Genomic DNA, 18254 nt, shown 5'->3' on the forward strand with positions numbered 1-18254 from the left:
TATATATCGCAATAAATTCTTTACAATTTTTCTAATTTAATTTAGGAGAGATTATTATCATTTCAGACTGATTGTGTTGAAAGTCCGAAAGTTTTGGTGCGCTATCATATCTGAAATAAATAATATTTAATAAAAAATATATATTATTCGAAACATCTAACTTTGATCGCTAATGACGTTTTCTATTGTATTAATATTTTATTCTATATTTTATATAAATGAATATAAATTTTATATCTCGTAAATTGTATAATAGATGGATAATAAGGATCAATAAAAGAACTTTTCATTTTCATGTCGTAACATAGCTCAATATTTTTTACTTGAAAGATTTGAAATCTTATTTCCCTCTTCATTAAAATCTCTATTTAAATGGTTTCCCTTCACTGTTAGATTATATGTCAAAGATAAAATTAATTCTTAAATTATTGGAAACTCCTGATCTTGTAAAAGTTCTTGAGATAATTGAATAATTTTATTCACAAGGAAATCAATATTTTTTAAAAAATAATACGTCATAATATATGAAGTTGTCAATGACTTTTTTTAGAGTAATGATGTTTTTGTAGAGTATGCATTTCGGAAAACAGAAAAAAGTTTAACAGCTCAAGAAAAATAATATAATAATTCCTATATAGCGTTATGAAATACTTGCCTCTGGTACGTATGACGCAGTGAGAATTCAACAAATTTTAATAACCTGTTTCTACAAACGTAATACTCCCCAAGGCACTCATGCCATTAGAATTGATCTCCTACGTGGGTAGAATCCAATAATATGGACATATGCATCCCACATATGTCCATGGGGAAATATTAATATATTTTATCCACAATATGGAGCAAATTATATAATTGTGGAATTTTCCATAAAAAATTGTTAATAATATTATTATCCAATTATCTTATTATCTGATTACTGAGTAAAGTTTCAATAAATTAAGAAATTTTCAGAATCTTTATCTCTATTAATGTTTTCTTTGAAAAAGGAAACATTAATAGAGATAAAGATTCTGAAAATTTCTTAAACTACTTAATTAAACGAAAAATACCTTGCTTATCTAATACGACACAATATAAGCCCGTAATTAACAAACAAAATTTAAGTTGAGATAGATTTTCCCTAGGGTGGTATGACAAAAAGAAGATCGGATCCTTCAGGCTGATCGAGGACGTGAATTTCGTCGCAGCTATGGGACCTCCCGGAGGTGGAAGAAACCCAATAACTGCTAGACTTTTACGGCATTTCCATATTATTGCATTTCCAGAGATGCAGGACGATGCGAAAGTGAGTTTGCATAGTATGTGTAAAACTACACGTTAAATATGTTAACTCTAATTGCTTACATTTATCGACAGTCATGTAAAAAAGATCGGTTATGTTATTTTTATTATTTAGAAATAAAAATGTGACATTTTGCTGAAATCATACTTTTAGAGTAAGAAACGAGATTGCTTGATTGGATGAAATTTTTACGCGAATTTTCAAATATTGTATAAGATTTCAAATAAAAAATGAAAGACTTCTATATCACATAATTTCGTGATTTTACATTCGTGTTGAGTATAAAAATTATAAATCTGCGCATAAAAACGTAAAAAAATATATAGAAATAATATTAGGTGTTGGAATTAATTCGTAGCGTTTTACAAGTGATGGGAAGTACTTTCATTAATGTATTTTTTAATGCTCATGTGAAATAAATAACATTCTTTCATTAAAAAACGCTACGAATTAATTCCAACACCTAATATATTTATAAGAAATCATAAAAAAAGAGGGAAAGAAAAAGAAAAATCTCTAAATTCAAAACATTGACTTAAAATTTATTAAATATGTATATATAATAAAATTTAAGATTTAATTATTTTATAACAATTGTATGTTAAAAAATACTGTAACAACTGATATTCTTATTGAAGGAATATTTCATTCAAGAATGAAAGAGAAACTCTCTCTCGTAACTGAAAATTATATTATTAATATAGCAAAGCTGTCAACGATATTTTATACGCGGAAAAAGTATAAAAACGACATGATAATTAGAAGAAAATTTTATTACATAATATTTAACAGAATCCAATTTAATGAGTCCAGTTATTATGTCATTTGTATATAAGGAGCTCGATATAAGAAAATTTCCGATGACGTATCTTGTTACGCCCGGAACTGCACATACTTGACGCGTATGTTTCCTTCCACTACGTCGTCAGGTTTTCTTCCATCAAATTGACATCCACACCCAGTCGCGTATAATCGCGACTCGTAGAAAAGACGGAACTCTGTGGCACCATAGTTCATACTGTTTACCCTATTCCTTCATGTTCTTCGCAATTAGATGTCGTAAATCGAGACCATACCAACCATAATTTATCATAATCACCTGCCCGGTTAATATAATAGGGTCCATAATGAACCCCGTCGACTCAGCACACCTGCGAGACCTTCTGTGCACGTTTCGACCAAGGTCGACGAGGCGGGTCTGAGTTTAAGTATCACTGATTAAATATTCATGCCAAACACGTTTATACCTCTTGCAGATGATTTTCTCGGTTCTTATACATTTCAATGTCATCTAATGTTAATTAATTAAATATTAAATTAAGAATAACGATAATAATTATTATCAACGTTACACGCAATAAATTTAAACGACGTATAAATTTTTAATAAAATTTGAGGAGTAACCATTTTTTAATATAAGCATGTGATTGGCACGTTGATTGCGTTATAGGCTCCTCATTCCAGATTTTTTTCTATAAACTCTGAATTAAAATTTAATATTAAAATTAATCTTTTATTAGAAAATCTCTTCTCAACTATCTTTTTAATTTTCACAATCAATCTGAATATCTTTATATCCCTTTATTTACTTAATTAAATTGTATTAAAGTAAATTTAAACTAAGAATTGCGTTATAATTTAAAAAAAGAATATATATAAACGCTAAAAACCAATTTTAATTATTCAAAGAATACATGCAAAAAAGGAAGATTATTCTTTAAAAACTAAATATTATATTTATAAGCTTATAATATATATTTTATAAGCTAAATATTAGCTTATAAAAGCTAAATATTAAATCTGTGTATGTACGTATCTTCATAATAATATATTTAACATATAGTACAAACTTATGGATTTAACTAATCATATATTTAATTTACAGTCGCATATCTTTAAAACAATTCTTGACTCATGGATGTCAAGCATACCAGAATTTTATGATCTACTGGACGACATAGTGGACTCCACTTTAAAAGTTTTCGCAGTTACACACAGCGAAATGTTGCCAACTCCCAATAAATTACACTACACTTTTAATCTTCGCGATGTGAGCAAAGTGTTCCAAGGCATTCTTATGGCAAACGCAAAAAAAATTTTAGTTAGTATATTTTTTTATTGTGAATGGAAATTACATAAAAATAAATCAAATAATAAAATAAATCTTATTTTCATTCAAAGCGAATCTGAGACTGTTTAATATTTATATGCAAATTTGCAAATACATTTTTCCGTTCTGTAAACTACAATATGTTGTTTGTCGGACTTAAAATGCAATCATAAACTGAAGCTGGAAATAATATTACAAATTACAATTTTTTGCAGTGTGTGTTGTATATATATTTATGTTTATATAATATATTTATACATATTTATATATATAAATATGTTTGTATAATATATATATCTATATATACACAGCATTTTTTGCAGTATATATATATATATATATATATATATATATATATATATATATATACTGCAAAAAATGCTTATTAACATTAATAAAAAAATAGACAATTAATGTAATTAATGATCATGTTATTTCTAATAATTTCAATTTATGATTACGTTTCTAATCCAACAAATTGGCGCATATTTTACAGAAAAGAAAAATGTAATTGCAAAGGATATTAAAGCACCAAAATTTTTTGTTTCAATAGAAAATAGAATTTTATATATTATGTAATTTTTTTAATATATCTAAGTTAAAAATTAATTACATTTTATTTAAAAATAAAAAAGTAATCTGATAATGCACTTGTCGATAATAATGGATTTTTGTATATTATCGAAAGAACTATATAACAGAATATATGCTCAAGTGGTTAAAGTACGTGTATAATCAGACAAATCTTTGGCTCTAACTCAGGCATTGCGGTTTTGGCATTGAATGAGCATTGTATTCAACATATACCGTTATTATCTAATTGACGTAAAAAATGGTAAATTTGTTTGATAATAAGTGAAAAAAATAACCATTGCTCAAGTAGTACATGACAAAGCAGGTCACTCTACATATAAATCGATAAACGTTGCTTGCTCTCTCTTGAAAAGAGAGATTATTTTAATCGGATTTATATGGTGTTTTATTCATATACTGTTAGCGTAAAATTAAATGCTTTGCATGTATTTTATTGTCAAAAATACGTGTTACTATGAAATTATATCTAGTGAAAATCGACATTTGTCTTTCGCATTCTTATGCAATTCATTAATTTCTATAGAAATTGCTTTATATATATTAAAAAATGTTTATGTCACATTTGATTAATATTTTTTACATCATACAGGTTCGCGAAAAGTTATTATTACTTTGGTATCATGAAAATATTCGAGTCTTCAGCGATCGCTTTATAAATGACGATGATAAAAAATGGTTTGACCAGCTCTTATGCGATGTATTGATGAAAAAATTCCATTGTAACGTGGACGATATTATTGGAAAGAAACCATTATTTTATAGCGATTTTTGTAATACAGTAGGAGACTATGAAGAGATAACAGACATCGAAGAAGTAATTTATTTTTATTTAAATTAACGCATAACTTAACATCTAGTATTTAACATAACATAATAATTTGTAAGTAATATCTTTAGTGATCACTAACAGTTAACAATTTGCAACAATACTTAATAATAAATAAATCTAAGACAATAAATAATAATAAACAATTAATGTAAAGTAATGTTTGATAATTGATATTTTTAAATTTGTATGTGCAATTGTTGCCGTTGGACATTATAATACTTATTATTAATTTAAAATGCAAATTTAATTTAAAATTTAAATTTTTTGCATATCTTACAACACTTCTTTTATAAATATAATTGTAACATTAAGTATAATTGTAAAAATTTTGCTTTACATATATTAATTCTTTTTATGTTTTATAGATAAGAAATATTCTACTTGATTATTTAGACAGTTATAATGATTTATCGACATCACCGATGCAATTAACATTTTTTGAAGATGCAATAAATCATATTTGTAGAATCACACGAATACTTCGACAACCTGGAGGAAATGCCTTACTGCTTGGAATAAGTGGATCGGGTACGCTGTAATTATTTAAGATTAAAATATTAAAATGTTTTATAATTAATAATATCTTTACATTCTATGTATACGTATATATTTATTCTTATATGCGTCTTCATCCCTCCATTTAAGAATTTATATTGTATCCGCTGGAAATACGGAACAGAATAAATTTTTGTTCTTATTAGGACGTCGAAGCTTGACAAAGCTTTCATCGCATATCAAGGAATACAATTGTTACCAGATTGGAATCAGTAAAGCTTATACAATTCACGACTGGCGAGACGACATCAAAAACATAATGCTAAAAGCAGGATTACAAGATCAACCTATTGTCTTTTTGTTTTCTGACATGCATGTAAAATGCAGACCAGAAAATGTGGAGTTAAATGAAAAAGTATAACTTTCTAAATGTTCTTGTCATTTATTTTAATTTGTATATTTTATGAACAAATGCTACTGCATTTGTTAAAAGGATATATTTGATATTAAAGTGCATCTCAAAGAAATATTTTACAATCTTAATGAAAAATTTCTTAAAGAAAAAAAAGACGATAATTTACTTGCAGTAATCACTATTTATAGATAACTGCGTTTCCTCGACTGAAATACGAAACTCCGTTTTCATATTTAAACTGTATCTCAGAGGTATTCCACGAAATTATACGTTCTTGTAGATAACGAATGACTCGATGCTGGAGGATTTAAACAACATCTTAAATAATGGAGATATACCAAACATATATCAAACTGATGAAATGGACAAAATATATCAAGCAATGCGAATACCAGCACAAGAGGCTGGATTACAAATCAATAGAAGTAACCTTTTCTCCATTTATCAGAAAGCAGTCAAAAGCAATTTCCACACTGTCATTACGATGAGGTATTTTTACTGAAAAATGTCTGTTATAAATTTCATTAATGGCTGATTTTAATATATTTATTCAAGTTACGTTACAAATTAATATAATTATATTTATATATTATATATAGAATTATATATAGAATTATGTGTTTATAGATGATTATATCAATTTGTAACATAACTTAAATAAAATCATTATAATCGTGATTTAATCGCAAAGTATTTCTGAATACAAGTATTTCTGGAAAATTAATGAGATTTATGCGATGTTAGGAAGTTTTTGCAGAAGCAGGAATACATGACTTTTACCAATAGCTCTAATAAAATACTAGACACGCAATACTCGATTTACGCAGAAATATTGTTTGTCACGATGATAAACCCATGATAAAGATTCACTGGGGAGATTTATACGTTTATGTCGAAGAGACACGATTTTGATATATCGAATATCACAGAGCTTTTAGTATCCGTGAAATCATTAATTTCATTTTGCGTCACATATGTCATGAAGTTAAGCCATGTAAAAGTAATCTCATCAGATAAAATATGATAAATATAGCACAAATGATATTGGCATAAGTTTCCATTAAAATCTATTAAATGTTATTTGTTAAAGAATCAATATACGTATTCGGTACAATTTTGCATTACAATCCATGCATTTGGTCTGCGTAAGTATCCTATAAATATTTTAAATTCTATGAAAATAAAAAGTAATGGAACTTTGAGACCAATGAATTCAAATTCTACAAACTAAATATCGTAAATATGACTTGAGACAGTAAAAGTAACTTGGAACAGCATGTATAATAAGGAAGTTTAAAAATTAACTTCCTTTAGAGACTCATTGATGGATTCCATGATTGAATTTAACAAAAATACATGCTATCCCAAGTTACCTGCACTGTCCCAAGTCATCTACATTTGCGGTATCCTATACAATCTTTAATCACTTAAATTATCAAAAGTTATGCAAACAGAACATTTTTCAAAAGTGAATAAAAAGAATTAAAATTCATTTAATAATTCATTCGATAAATTAAAAATAGTTTAGAAGCTATTTTTATAAAACAATGTAAAAATATCATATTTCTATTATTTTTAATATATTGAATTATAAATTATAAATATTAAAAATAGTAATTCTTAATATGATTATATGCAACAAGTTTATATTGTTTAATTCAAAAGAGACATAATCTCTTGAGAATATAATATATCAAGGATTATCGAAGGGATTACTCTGACAACAATGGAAAAGTAATTATAAAGTCGTTCAATATTGGTAGATAGATAAAATATGGAAATGACAGAAAGGCCAATGAGAAAATATAGATTATTGATCGACAAATTAATTTCTTTGCATAGACAGTACTCCATTTGATATTAGTCATTTTTTCATAGAATATGCAAGTCGTTCACGATTGAGAGATTGATTAATATTGAAATTGTCAATTTCGTAAATATTTTGTCATAAATCTATAATATTACATTCAATGTGTCTCTTTTTTCTATAATCTTTCTATCAATAATTCCATCAAGATTATTTTTTTCTTAAACTATATTTTTATGTTTTTTGTTAATATTTATATTTTAAAGGAAATTTTATAAAAGATGATATTATTTATCAATCTTTTAATTCTTAAATAAAATTTTGACTTTTTTATCTCTCTCTCTTACTTTACTTAATAAGTTTATATATAATAATATCGTATATAATATGTTATATGAAACATATTATTATTATTATATATTTATATATGAAACTATAATAATTAAACAGTATATCTGTATATAAGAAGATTTTCTGAACTATAAGCATCTATAGAATATAGTCTTAAAGGATTTAACAAATTTTCTGCAACAAATTGTTTAAGGAGATTTGCTAAAACACTGTCTAATATGTATAATAAGCTATACATCGAAAATAAATTAATTGAATTAAGTTCAAAGCATATTAATTAAATTGTTTATTATGAGAATATTGTAGAATGTTTGTGAAACATTAAACTTATAAATTTTTACTTATTTATTTTTAGAATATAATTTACTTTTTCATGTTGCTATTTGATTCTAAAATTTAATTACAAAACATCCATGATTTAATCTGTATAAAATAAAAGAAATTTAATCTACACATAGCTCACCATAAATTTCTAATTAGCTTAATACATTTTCAATATTCCAGCCCAATTGAAGATACATTTCGCGCTCGCATCAGACAATTCCCGGCACTAGTAAATTGCTGTACTATTGATTGGTTTTGCTCCTGGCCGGATGCCGCACTTCAGGTTTGTACAATACAATAAAGTGTGACATAACTAAAAATATATATGTCTCCATAATTTTTTTATTATAAGTCTTTAAACAAAAATCAATATTGTGTCTGCTTTAAATATGTCGATTACATGTAGATTCTTTTTAAATGTTTTATATACATATATATATATATATATTTTTTTTTTAAGAATTATATATATATATTAAGAATTATATATATAATATATACATATTTTTTTAAGAATTATATTGAAATATATATATATATGTGTGTGTGTATATATATTCCAATATAATTCTTAAATTTATAATTAACACATGTCGACATTTAAAAGTTTTTAAAAAGTTTTAATATGATAATATAAGAGATATACTGAGTTGGCTTTTTTTTAAATTTTCTGGTTCAGTAAATGTATATTACAATATATTTGTGATGGAAAAGTGCTGTGTACGACTGTGTTATTTATTTAACTTACGCTCTTGTATTATGCCAAACGAGCATTTTACAAGTAAAACAACAAATATACAAAACAATAAAATGTAAAAATGTAAAACATCGTAAATGTATGTGATATTCAGAATTTTCATTCCAACACAAAGTTTCCACGAAATATTAGAAAAAAATTAACAGTTTGGTAAAGAATATCTTAAAACTACTATTTTATATAATCATATTTAATTAGAACTTACTAACAAACTATTTTAATTAAAAATAATAAGTGACGAACAATATGCTGACTCGACATAAATCATATTGCAATTTTATAAGCAATTTTAACTTAATCTAATGATTGTTATCATAATGCTCATAGATATTTGATGGACTTAATTAGTAATATTAGATTTTTGTAAATTGATATTTTTAAAAGTTTTAATGAACAACAAATAATTAAATAATAATGTAAGGTATACCTATTTAAATATGAAAACTTGAAGATTTTGTTCTACTTGATACAATCTATCAAATAATTTTCCTTCATGAATTAATTATTATATATATATATATATATATATATATATATATATATATATATATAAATTAATTGTTTTTTCATATAATCCTTGATATTAATAAATTTATATTTTTAATATTCCTAAAAAGTTATTTAAAGAGAAATATATACTTAAATATATTTTAATTCATTGTCATTTTAATGTCTTTAAAATATTTTTACATATGTAATTATTAATAAAATATCTATATTAATTATGTAAACAAATAATTAATTAATTAATTAATTAAGTTTGTAAACTGTAACAATAATACTTATTTTTAAAGTTATTTATGAATCTCAAAATTAAAAAAATATATTGTTACTTCAAGTTTAAGTAAAATAATTAATAATTAATCATTACAATTATTTTTTAAAGAATTATATGGAAAAAATTTATTGACGTATTTAGATATTCTATGTTTGACATTAAATGTAAATAATAATAATAAATAAATTTCAAGGCTAATGAGAGTAAGTATAATAATGAGAGTATTGTGCGCAGAAGGAGTTGCGCACAATTATTGATAAGTAAAAATTACTTCTTCATAACGTTGATATCTTCTTTATTTGAAAATCTTGAACTTTCGACTCGCTTTATAATCATCCTCAGCAATAACAATTTGATACCGTTCAACTCGGTCAAAAACGTTAAGCGATCTTAAATGAGTCACTCTCAGATTTCCAAAACTGTAATGGATTCTCGAACGGAGCACAACATAATTCAACATAATTCAGAAGCTTTGGAAAAATGTTTGGATTTCCTTATGCGATAATTCACTTTAATTTACTAATGACACGTGTCACGGATATTTATAACGAAGACATTTCAATACGTCCGTGAGATTTCGCATGTCAAATATAAAATCTTATTATTTGGCATCAAAATGTTCAAGATTTTGAAATAAAGAAGACATGAACATTATGAAGAAGTAATTTTTACTTATGAATAACTCTTTCCGCGCTGATTCTTATTAGCCTTGAAATTTATTTACTATTATTATTTTAAATATTAAGAGTCCGATTTATTTATTATATTATTAAATGTAAATTTAAAAATTTATTTTTTGTGTACAAGTTGCACATATTGTTACATTGGATTAGAAGATAAAAAAGTGCTTTTAATAATAAATGTAATAAAATTGGTTCTTAGCATGCAACGTTTAAGCTATGTTTTGTTATTCACTGCAAGTACTAAAAATTTATAGTTCACAATATATTACATATGCCATAGATTTTTGCAGTGAATAACGAAACGTAGTCTTAGTAATTTCGCGACATTATGAATTTAGAACTCCACTTCCCATCTACTCCGGAAATCTCTTTCAGTAAATTAATTTCCAAATGTGAGCACAAATGTAATCCGCATTTAATCCATTTTGCGTTCATGGGCTAAAATATTTCGAGCGCCATTTCAAAACGTGATATCATCTGAGTAAATTTTTTTAGGAGTTATACTATTAGATTATAATTTAAAAATTAATTTTTGCGATATCTTTAAAAAATCATTTATTTATGTGAAATACAAAAATAGCATAAACCATAATAAAATTACTACATTGATAAAGTAATAAGTATATCTTCCATAATAAGAATAGAAAGCAATTTTAATTTTTCTTATACACTCTATAAATCTTGTTTATATCTAATGACTTTAAATTATCTATAAACAATACTATTTCAATGTTCAATTAAAATTAAATTTTTTCTAAAATTTGCTGCTTTGAACTGTAACTCATTCAATACATGCTTTAATACACAAGTTTAACATAAATTTACGTATCTCCCAATGTAGTAATTTTTCAAGATCAATAGCAAATTATTACAGTTATACGAAACGTAATGAGCAAATTCAATCTTATTGAAAAGTACAATATATTTTTGTTTAGAGCATAGCAACACATTTTCTGTCGGATATCAAAAACAAGTTGATCTCGGATGATATTTTGCAGTCTATCGTAAAAATATGCAAGTATATACACTGCAGTGTGATCGACGCTAATGATCGCTTCTTAAAAGTAAGTACTCAGTAATAATATTTTGCTAGCGTACGAATTACAATTGTTGTAACAAATAATTCATCTTAGGAACTGGACCGTCGTAATTATGTTACCCCAGCATCATATTTGGAACTGCTATCGAATTATGGTAATCTTTTAAAAAAGAAAAAAGATGAATTAAATTCTTCAATGATACGTTTATCCACTGGTGAGTAAGGATAAAATTAATTAATTAATGTAAAATAAATTAATATAAAATATATTTATTTATTATATTAATAAATGTGAAATGCATACTTAGATAATATATATTTTAAAATATTTTCTAATATTTATAAGTTAGATTAAAGAAAATATTATATAATATAAAGTAGGGTTAAAAAAAAGATTTAGAAAATATTAAATTACCTTTATTATAAATTCTTACACGATAAGACTCTAATTAAAATTATCAAGTTAACTTGTTAAAGTAAAAATCTTTATTTTATTTAATATATTTCTTATTTTATCATCTTAATATAACATCTTAATATAACAAATTTCATAGGTCAAAGGTAAATGACCGCTGATAGTTTTCCAGTCTATAAATTTAACGTCGACTGTCTGACAGTGGCTCGTAATTCGTGGTAAATTCGGAATATCGATTTGCTCTGTGTGCCGGTGAATGTTATTCACGTGTTAAAAAGCAGGAAATGAAATGTCTCAATTCTTAATATTCTTACGATATACATTTATTAACATTTTCAATGTACAGTGATTCTGAAAGTGTAATACATCCAAAAACTATTCTATCTTAATCTATGTTAAATATATTCTTTATAGTAATTCGATTTGTCTTAATATAAATATAAATATTAATATTTATATTTAATATTTGTATTTATTGTGGAAGATAGATACAATTATTATTTATATATTATATTTTATATATCATATATTTAGCCATCAGTTAATTAAACATTTCATTTACAATGTTATTATAAAAATATATATAAGCATATTAAGTTGCTAAGAACAGAGAAAATTGCGTCCCTTTGAAGACTTTGTATTGATTAGCAGCCCGACGAAATGAGAACGCATCTATTTAAATTATACGAGCCCATGATGAAAATTTACTGCTTCCAATTCATTTACAATAATGCAAATTAATTACTTCATCTGATTTACATAAATCAGCATACAATTTGGTCTTTGTAACGCGTATCTTTCTTGAACAGGACTAAATAAATTTGCGAACACAGAAACAGAAGTGAAAGACATACAAGAGGTACTGAAACAAATGAAGCTTGAGTTAGAGAAAGCGGCAGAAGCTACAGCAAGAATTATACATGAGATTACACAAGACACAGTAAGCATTTCAAAGTTTGTCAAAGTTCTAAATCCTCATCACACAAAAACTTCTTCATTTCATGTCTTACACAAAAGATATAACTTTTACGAAATTAGTAAAGAGTTTCGCAACAGAAATTATTTATTTTAGTATGCTTTATCGGCTAAATTGTAGAAGGAATTTTTTCAATGTACATTTATATTTTATAATCTTTTTGATTATCTTATAAATCTCTTCACAAAAAATTTTATAGGAGATTTATGATAATGATATTATTACTTTGTAACAAGGTTATAATAAGATTATTATTATTCAAAGCCTTTGTGAGGATTATTTCTTCAGAATTTTATTATAATTTAATTAATTCAAAGAGTTTTAAATAAAATTTTGTAATGTTTTAATAAAATTAAAAGAATGAGAGGTTTTTTGTAAGATTCATATCCCAAGGTAATACATGTCTAATACAAAGTATTATGAGATACGCAATTTAGAAGTGAGAATAATTAAATAAAAATATTTCGACTCTCTTTTAACCATGAAAAAAATATCGTTATATAAACAATTATTTTTTAAAATAAAACATACAGAATAATTCTTTATTAAAATTTATATGAATATATAACATATATGAATTATATAATCCAATCTATTTCATGAAAGAAAGAAAAAAAGAGAAAGATACAGTAATTTTAAACTCACAGTTATCAAATCAAATAGTAATATTTTGTAATAATAAATATGTAACAAAAGATAAATTATTTTAAGTAAAAAATTTGTGCCCTTATAATTTCCATATAAAGTATAATTATCACGATCTTTCACATTTTTATAATAACTTATAATAAATTAGCATTATTTATAAGGAAAAAGGTGATAATAAATAAATGTACTACCAGATCGTATGTATTCCTAACTTGAAAAAGCGAAGTAATATATAACACAAACCTTTCACAAATTTATTTGCATATTTTAATTTGTGATACATATTTACATTATACATATATATATATTTATATTATATATATATTTATATTATATATATATATATATATATATATATATATTATATACAATTACTTTACCTCACAATTTCATTCTAATGAATAATTGAAAGAAATGACTATGATTTTCATATGATCACAAAAAAATTGATCTTTTTCCGAAAATTAATGTTACTATTTTGTATCTTGTCAGGCCGTACAACTTTTGTATGAACTTATTTTTTTATTTAATTTTATTCTACAAATATAAAAGAGACAATCTTCTTATAAGGGGAAGTTCTTTTATATGTATAGATAAGACTGACATCCTGTATATTAAATTGTTTCTCTGTATATCAATCTGAATTAGAAGTTTTCATTTCTTATTATTCAAAATGTGGATCTGAAATTTTTGTAATAAATTAATAATTTTAAAGATATATATATTTATAGGAAACACTATTTAATTAATTATTACTTCTATGTATAACTCCTCTATTCTGTTAATATTATTTAATGATTGACGATTGCGCACTAAGAATCTTTTATTAGCTTGTAAAGTATTTGATACTCATACCTTGTTTTTCACAAAATACATTTTATACAATTAACATACAATATGCTTCTTGCAGATTGAAGCAGAAAAGACTAAAATAATGGTTATGCAACAAGAAGCAGCGATATCAAAAATGAAGGAAGAGAATAAAGAAATCAAAGATGAAGTGGAAGCAGATTTAAGTATGTTTGATGCTTACAAAGCATAGTTATCCTTACAAAAGCCCAAAGAACAGTATTTTTAAAATAATATTATTTAAAGCTTTAAAAACAGACGTGCATGTACGTACATATATGTATTGAAAATAACATTCTTGTGGCTGAATATCGTGCCAAGAAAGTATCGTGTGTTATTTACTTTGAAAGTTCCGCTTTCGGAAAAATATATTGCCTCATACAGAGTTCAAACGTCAAAATTTTTCAACAGAGAATTTTACGACTAAAACAACATTTATAAAATTCGTGAAAATGTAAAAATGTACACAAATTCGCTCGTGTACATTGTGTAATCAATTTGCACATAGTTCGCTTTATATATTAACAAACTGAGATAAAAATTTTATAAAAATTTGGATATACGTACATTGAATTATATATTGATTTACACAATTTTATATTGATTTATATAACCAAAAGTTTGTTTAATTTTATAAATCAAAATTGAAAACGTTAATAAAGCAGTGTGAATTAATACCGAAACTATTACTAATTAAATTTAATATATTTTGTATATTCTATACGTTACTGCACATAAAGTATAAATATATGTTTTTAAAAATCGTCCAACTTTTTTCAATTATTTAAAAAATATATAACGTTTAAAAAATATTATATGTTCTTAAACTATTTAAATAAATTAAATATTTTATATACACAAATATATATAGAAAGAATATATATATATATATATATATATATATATATATATATATACACACACATATATATGTACTCTTTTTCCTGTAAAAAATATATTGCATAATAAATAACATCTCGCTCATAAAAGAATGTACGAAAAATATTTGACGCAAAATGCTCTACCGTATTTCTCAATGCACACATAATATTTAAGAGAAAATTTTGAACGAAACTCTATTATACGTGAAACTTAACTGTGCTTGTTTGTCTATAAATTACATATACGTATATACAGGTGAAGTAAAGCCAATGCTTGAAGCTGCTGAAACCAGTTTAAAGGCACTAAATAAGAGGGACATTATGGACGTAAAGACAATGAAAAAACCGCCAGTGGGAGTACTCTTAGTGATCGAAGCAATGTGTATTATAAATAACGTGGCGCCAAACAAGGTTTACTCAGAGATATACAATTTTGCAAATATTTTATGTAATAATTATTAACTATTAAGCAGTATTCAAAATATCAAAGTAATATTTTTTAGTTTGTAATATTTATGTAATTATATAATCGTACAATTATATAGTCGTAATCCAATAATCATTGGTTTTCAATTATTTTTACAATTTATTTATTCATATTTTATATAACAATATATTATTTTAATGATTTTGTACTTTTTTAACATTGTTTTAATAAAATATTTCAACTCTGGACATAATTCTAATAAACCTTTTGTGAAGAATTTGTAAAGTACAATTTTTAAGTTAGTGTAATTTTTTAATATAATAAATAAATTTTAAAAAGTGAATGATCATTCTTAGCTTCCTGGGAAACTTCCCGGTGAAATAATATTGGATTATTGGACTCCTGGAATTGAAATGCTAGCAGATCCAGTTCAATTTTTATATACAATAGCACATTTCGAAAAGGAAAATATCACGGAGGAAATTATTAATAAATTAGAAGATTATGTAGAACATCCCAATTTTCAACCAAATAAAGTAAACATTTAGTTATATAGTAGTAAATATATATATATATATATATATATATATATATATATATACACAGAGTGCGTCATCCAAAATCCAGACAAATTTCAATTAAAAATTTCCACTAAATTATGCTGCCAGAGGTTGTTGTTAGCGTCCGAGAAAGCCTAAGACGTTCCACATAAAGGAACAGGGAACAGAGAACAAAAAATAAATATTTCACCCTATCAGAAATCATGTATTGTGAAATACACAATTTCTGATAGATTGAAATTCTTATTCTCTGTTCCCTGTTCCTTTTATTGTGCGGAATCCTTAATGCTTCTAGTAAACAGTCATAGTTTCAAGCGATGTTAAAATTAAGTAATCGAAGAGCCGCGATCATCGAAGATCTTCGCGCTGAGCGCTCAGCAACGGAAATAATTCGGTTCTTTGGATACCCGAGATCAACCATTTATGGCGTTGTGACAAAATATACGGCTTTAGAACCAACGAAGGCTCCAGTATGCCAGCAAAGAAGAGTTACTCGAAAGAATGCATCGCGAGGACTCCCGCATCGTTGAAAGGGCTGATTTTGGATGACCTACGGCAATCGTTGTGCATTCTGATGGATGTAGCCGTAGATGGAAACTGTGACTCTGGAAGCTATATGTTTTTTACTCATACGAGTCATTTGATTCAAAATTGGCTCTCAGTCAACGTCGATACGTTTTGGTCCAAGGAATTCTGGCCTCCCAACAACCCAGATTTAAATCCCTTAGACTACTACGTATGGAGAGTAGTTGAAAGGGTCAAACAAGTCTCGACATCCCAATGTGACATCATTAAGGACTGCTATTAAGGCAGTATTCGTCGGCATAGACAGCGCTATATTACAGCGTGCATACGAACGCTTCAGACCGAGAATAGAGACCGCCATTTAAGCTAATAGGGGATATATCAATTGTGCTCTACAGGAATCTCCCAAGTGCTATGTAAAAGGATTTTTTGTAATATTTAATTTTTCATTAAAAACATTTTAAATAATATTACTTTAAATCCGAAGCACCACTACGGTCTAAGTATTAAGATGTTGAACTAATATATATATTTTTCAAACGAATGAATTAATTTCAGAAATAATGATAATTACGTGTCGATATGGTTGTCGACATTAACGCAATTGATCTGAAATGTTAATAATCCCCCCAAAATTCCCCAAATTAATCTTAAAAAACTGTAATAAACTTATTGCGAAAAAATATTGCCTCGGCCGGGAGTCGAACTCGGATCTCTTGCATTCCGTGCGAGAAAAACATTTTATTTAAAGAAAATTGTTAGATTTGTCCGGATTCTGGTGACGCACCTTATATTTGTGTATAGTATTTTTAAAGATTTTTAAATATTGCAGTATAAATATTGCAGTTACAAATTAATGTAAATTAATGTAATATAACTTGTAAATATATATTTTTTGTATTGGGATAACAATAATAATGTAATTATTAAATCATATATTTGAAAGATACTTCAAATTTCGAGGGCTTGCCATTTCTTAAGTTTGTGGATCCGTGCTATGTACTACTATTATTTCGTAAATAAGAAAGTCGCACCCAAAATGGCAGTCTTGGAAAAAGCAGAAAAAGTTCTCATTGAAACCGAAACAGTACTGGCAGATACCATAACGAGACTTCGAGAGGTTCAGGAAGGGATTGAAAAATTACAAGATCAATTGAGAGAAAAGGAAGCAAAGAAAATTGAACTAGAAAGAGAGAAACAGCTTTGCGAGGAACGAATAGCACGAGCTGCAAGACTAATTCTAAGTCTGTCGGATGAACAAAAACGATGGATTATTATGGTAGATAATATAAAAATGTCTTTAAAGAATGCTGTCGGTGATATTCTTCTATCATCAGGTATGCAAAATTTAAGGATTGCTTCACTCGAATTATTTACATTTATTTGCATATAAAAATCAAGAATGCCACTCTGTCAGTTTTTAAGATAATTTTTTGCATAAAGTGGTTATTATATAAAATGATTTACAAATTTATAATTTGTACACAACTAGCAAAAACCTTTTAA

At 25.7% G+C, this 18254-nt stretch overlaps 1 protein-coding gene across 1 annotated transcript in view; it reads left to right on the forward strand.

The window, feature by feature from the left end:
- LOC105149706 (dynein axonemal heavy chain 1) overlaps positions 1–18254 on the forward strand; it is a 101867-nt gene that overhangs the window by 71201 nt on the left and 12412 nt on the right. The window contains exons 30-43 of the mRNA XM_087410962.1: positions 1128–1288; positions 3171–3386; positions 4579–4803; positions 5184–5346; positions 5520–5689; positions 6009–6217; positions 8391–8493; positions 11364–11492; positions 11562–11682; positions 12692–12822; positions 14417–14522; positions 15493–15647; positions 16020–16199; positions 17695–18085. Of these exons, the coding sequence (XP_087267088.1) occupies positions 1128–1288; positions 3171–3386; positions 4579–4803; positions 5184–5346; positions 5520–5689; positions 6009–6217; positions 8391–8493; positions 11364–11492; positions 11562–11682; positions 12692–12822; positions 14417–14522; positions 15493–15647; positions 16020–16199; positions 17695–18085 (2460 nt within the window). The remainder of the gene's footprint in view (positions 1–1127; positions 1289–3170; positions 3387–4578; positions 4804–5183; positions 5347–5519; positions 5690–6008; positions 6218–8390; positions 8494–11363; positions 11493–11561; positions 11683–12691; positions 12823–14416; positions 14523–15492; positions 15648–16019; positions 16200–17694; positions 18086–18254) is intronic.

This window comes from Acromyrmex echinatior, chromosome 11 (genome assembly GCF_024713525.1).
Source record: "Acromyrmex echinatior isolate Ae372 chromosome 11, ASM2471352v2, whole genome shotgun sequence".
NCBI classification, from domain to species: domain Eukaryota; kingdom Metazoa; phylum Arthropoda; class Insecta; order Hymenoptera; family Formicidae; genus Acromyrmex; species Acromyrmex echinatior.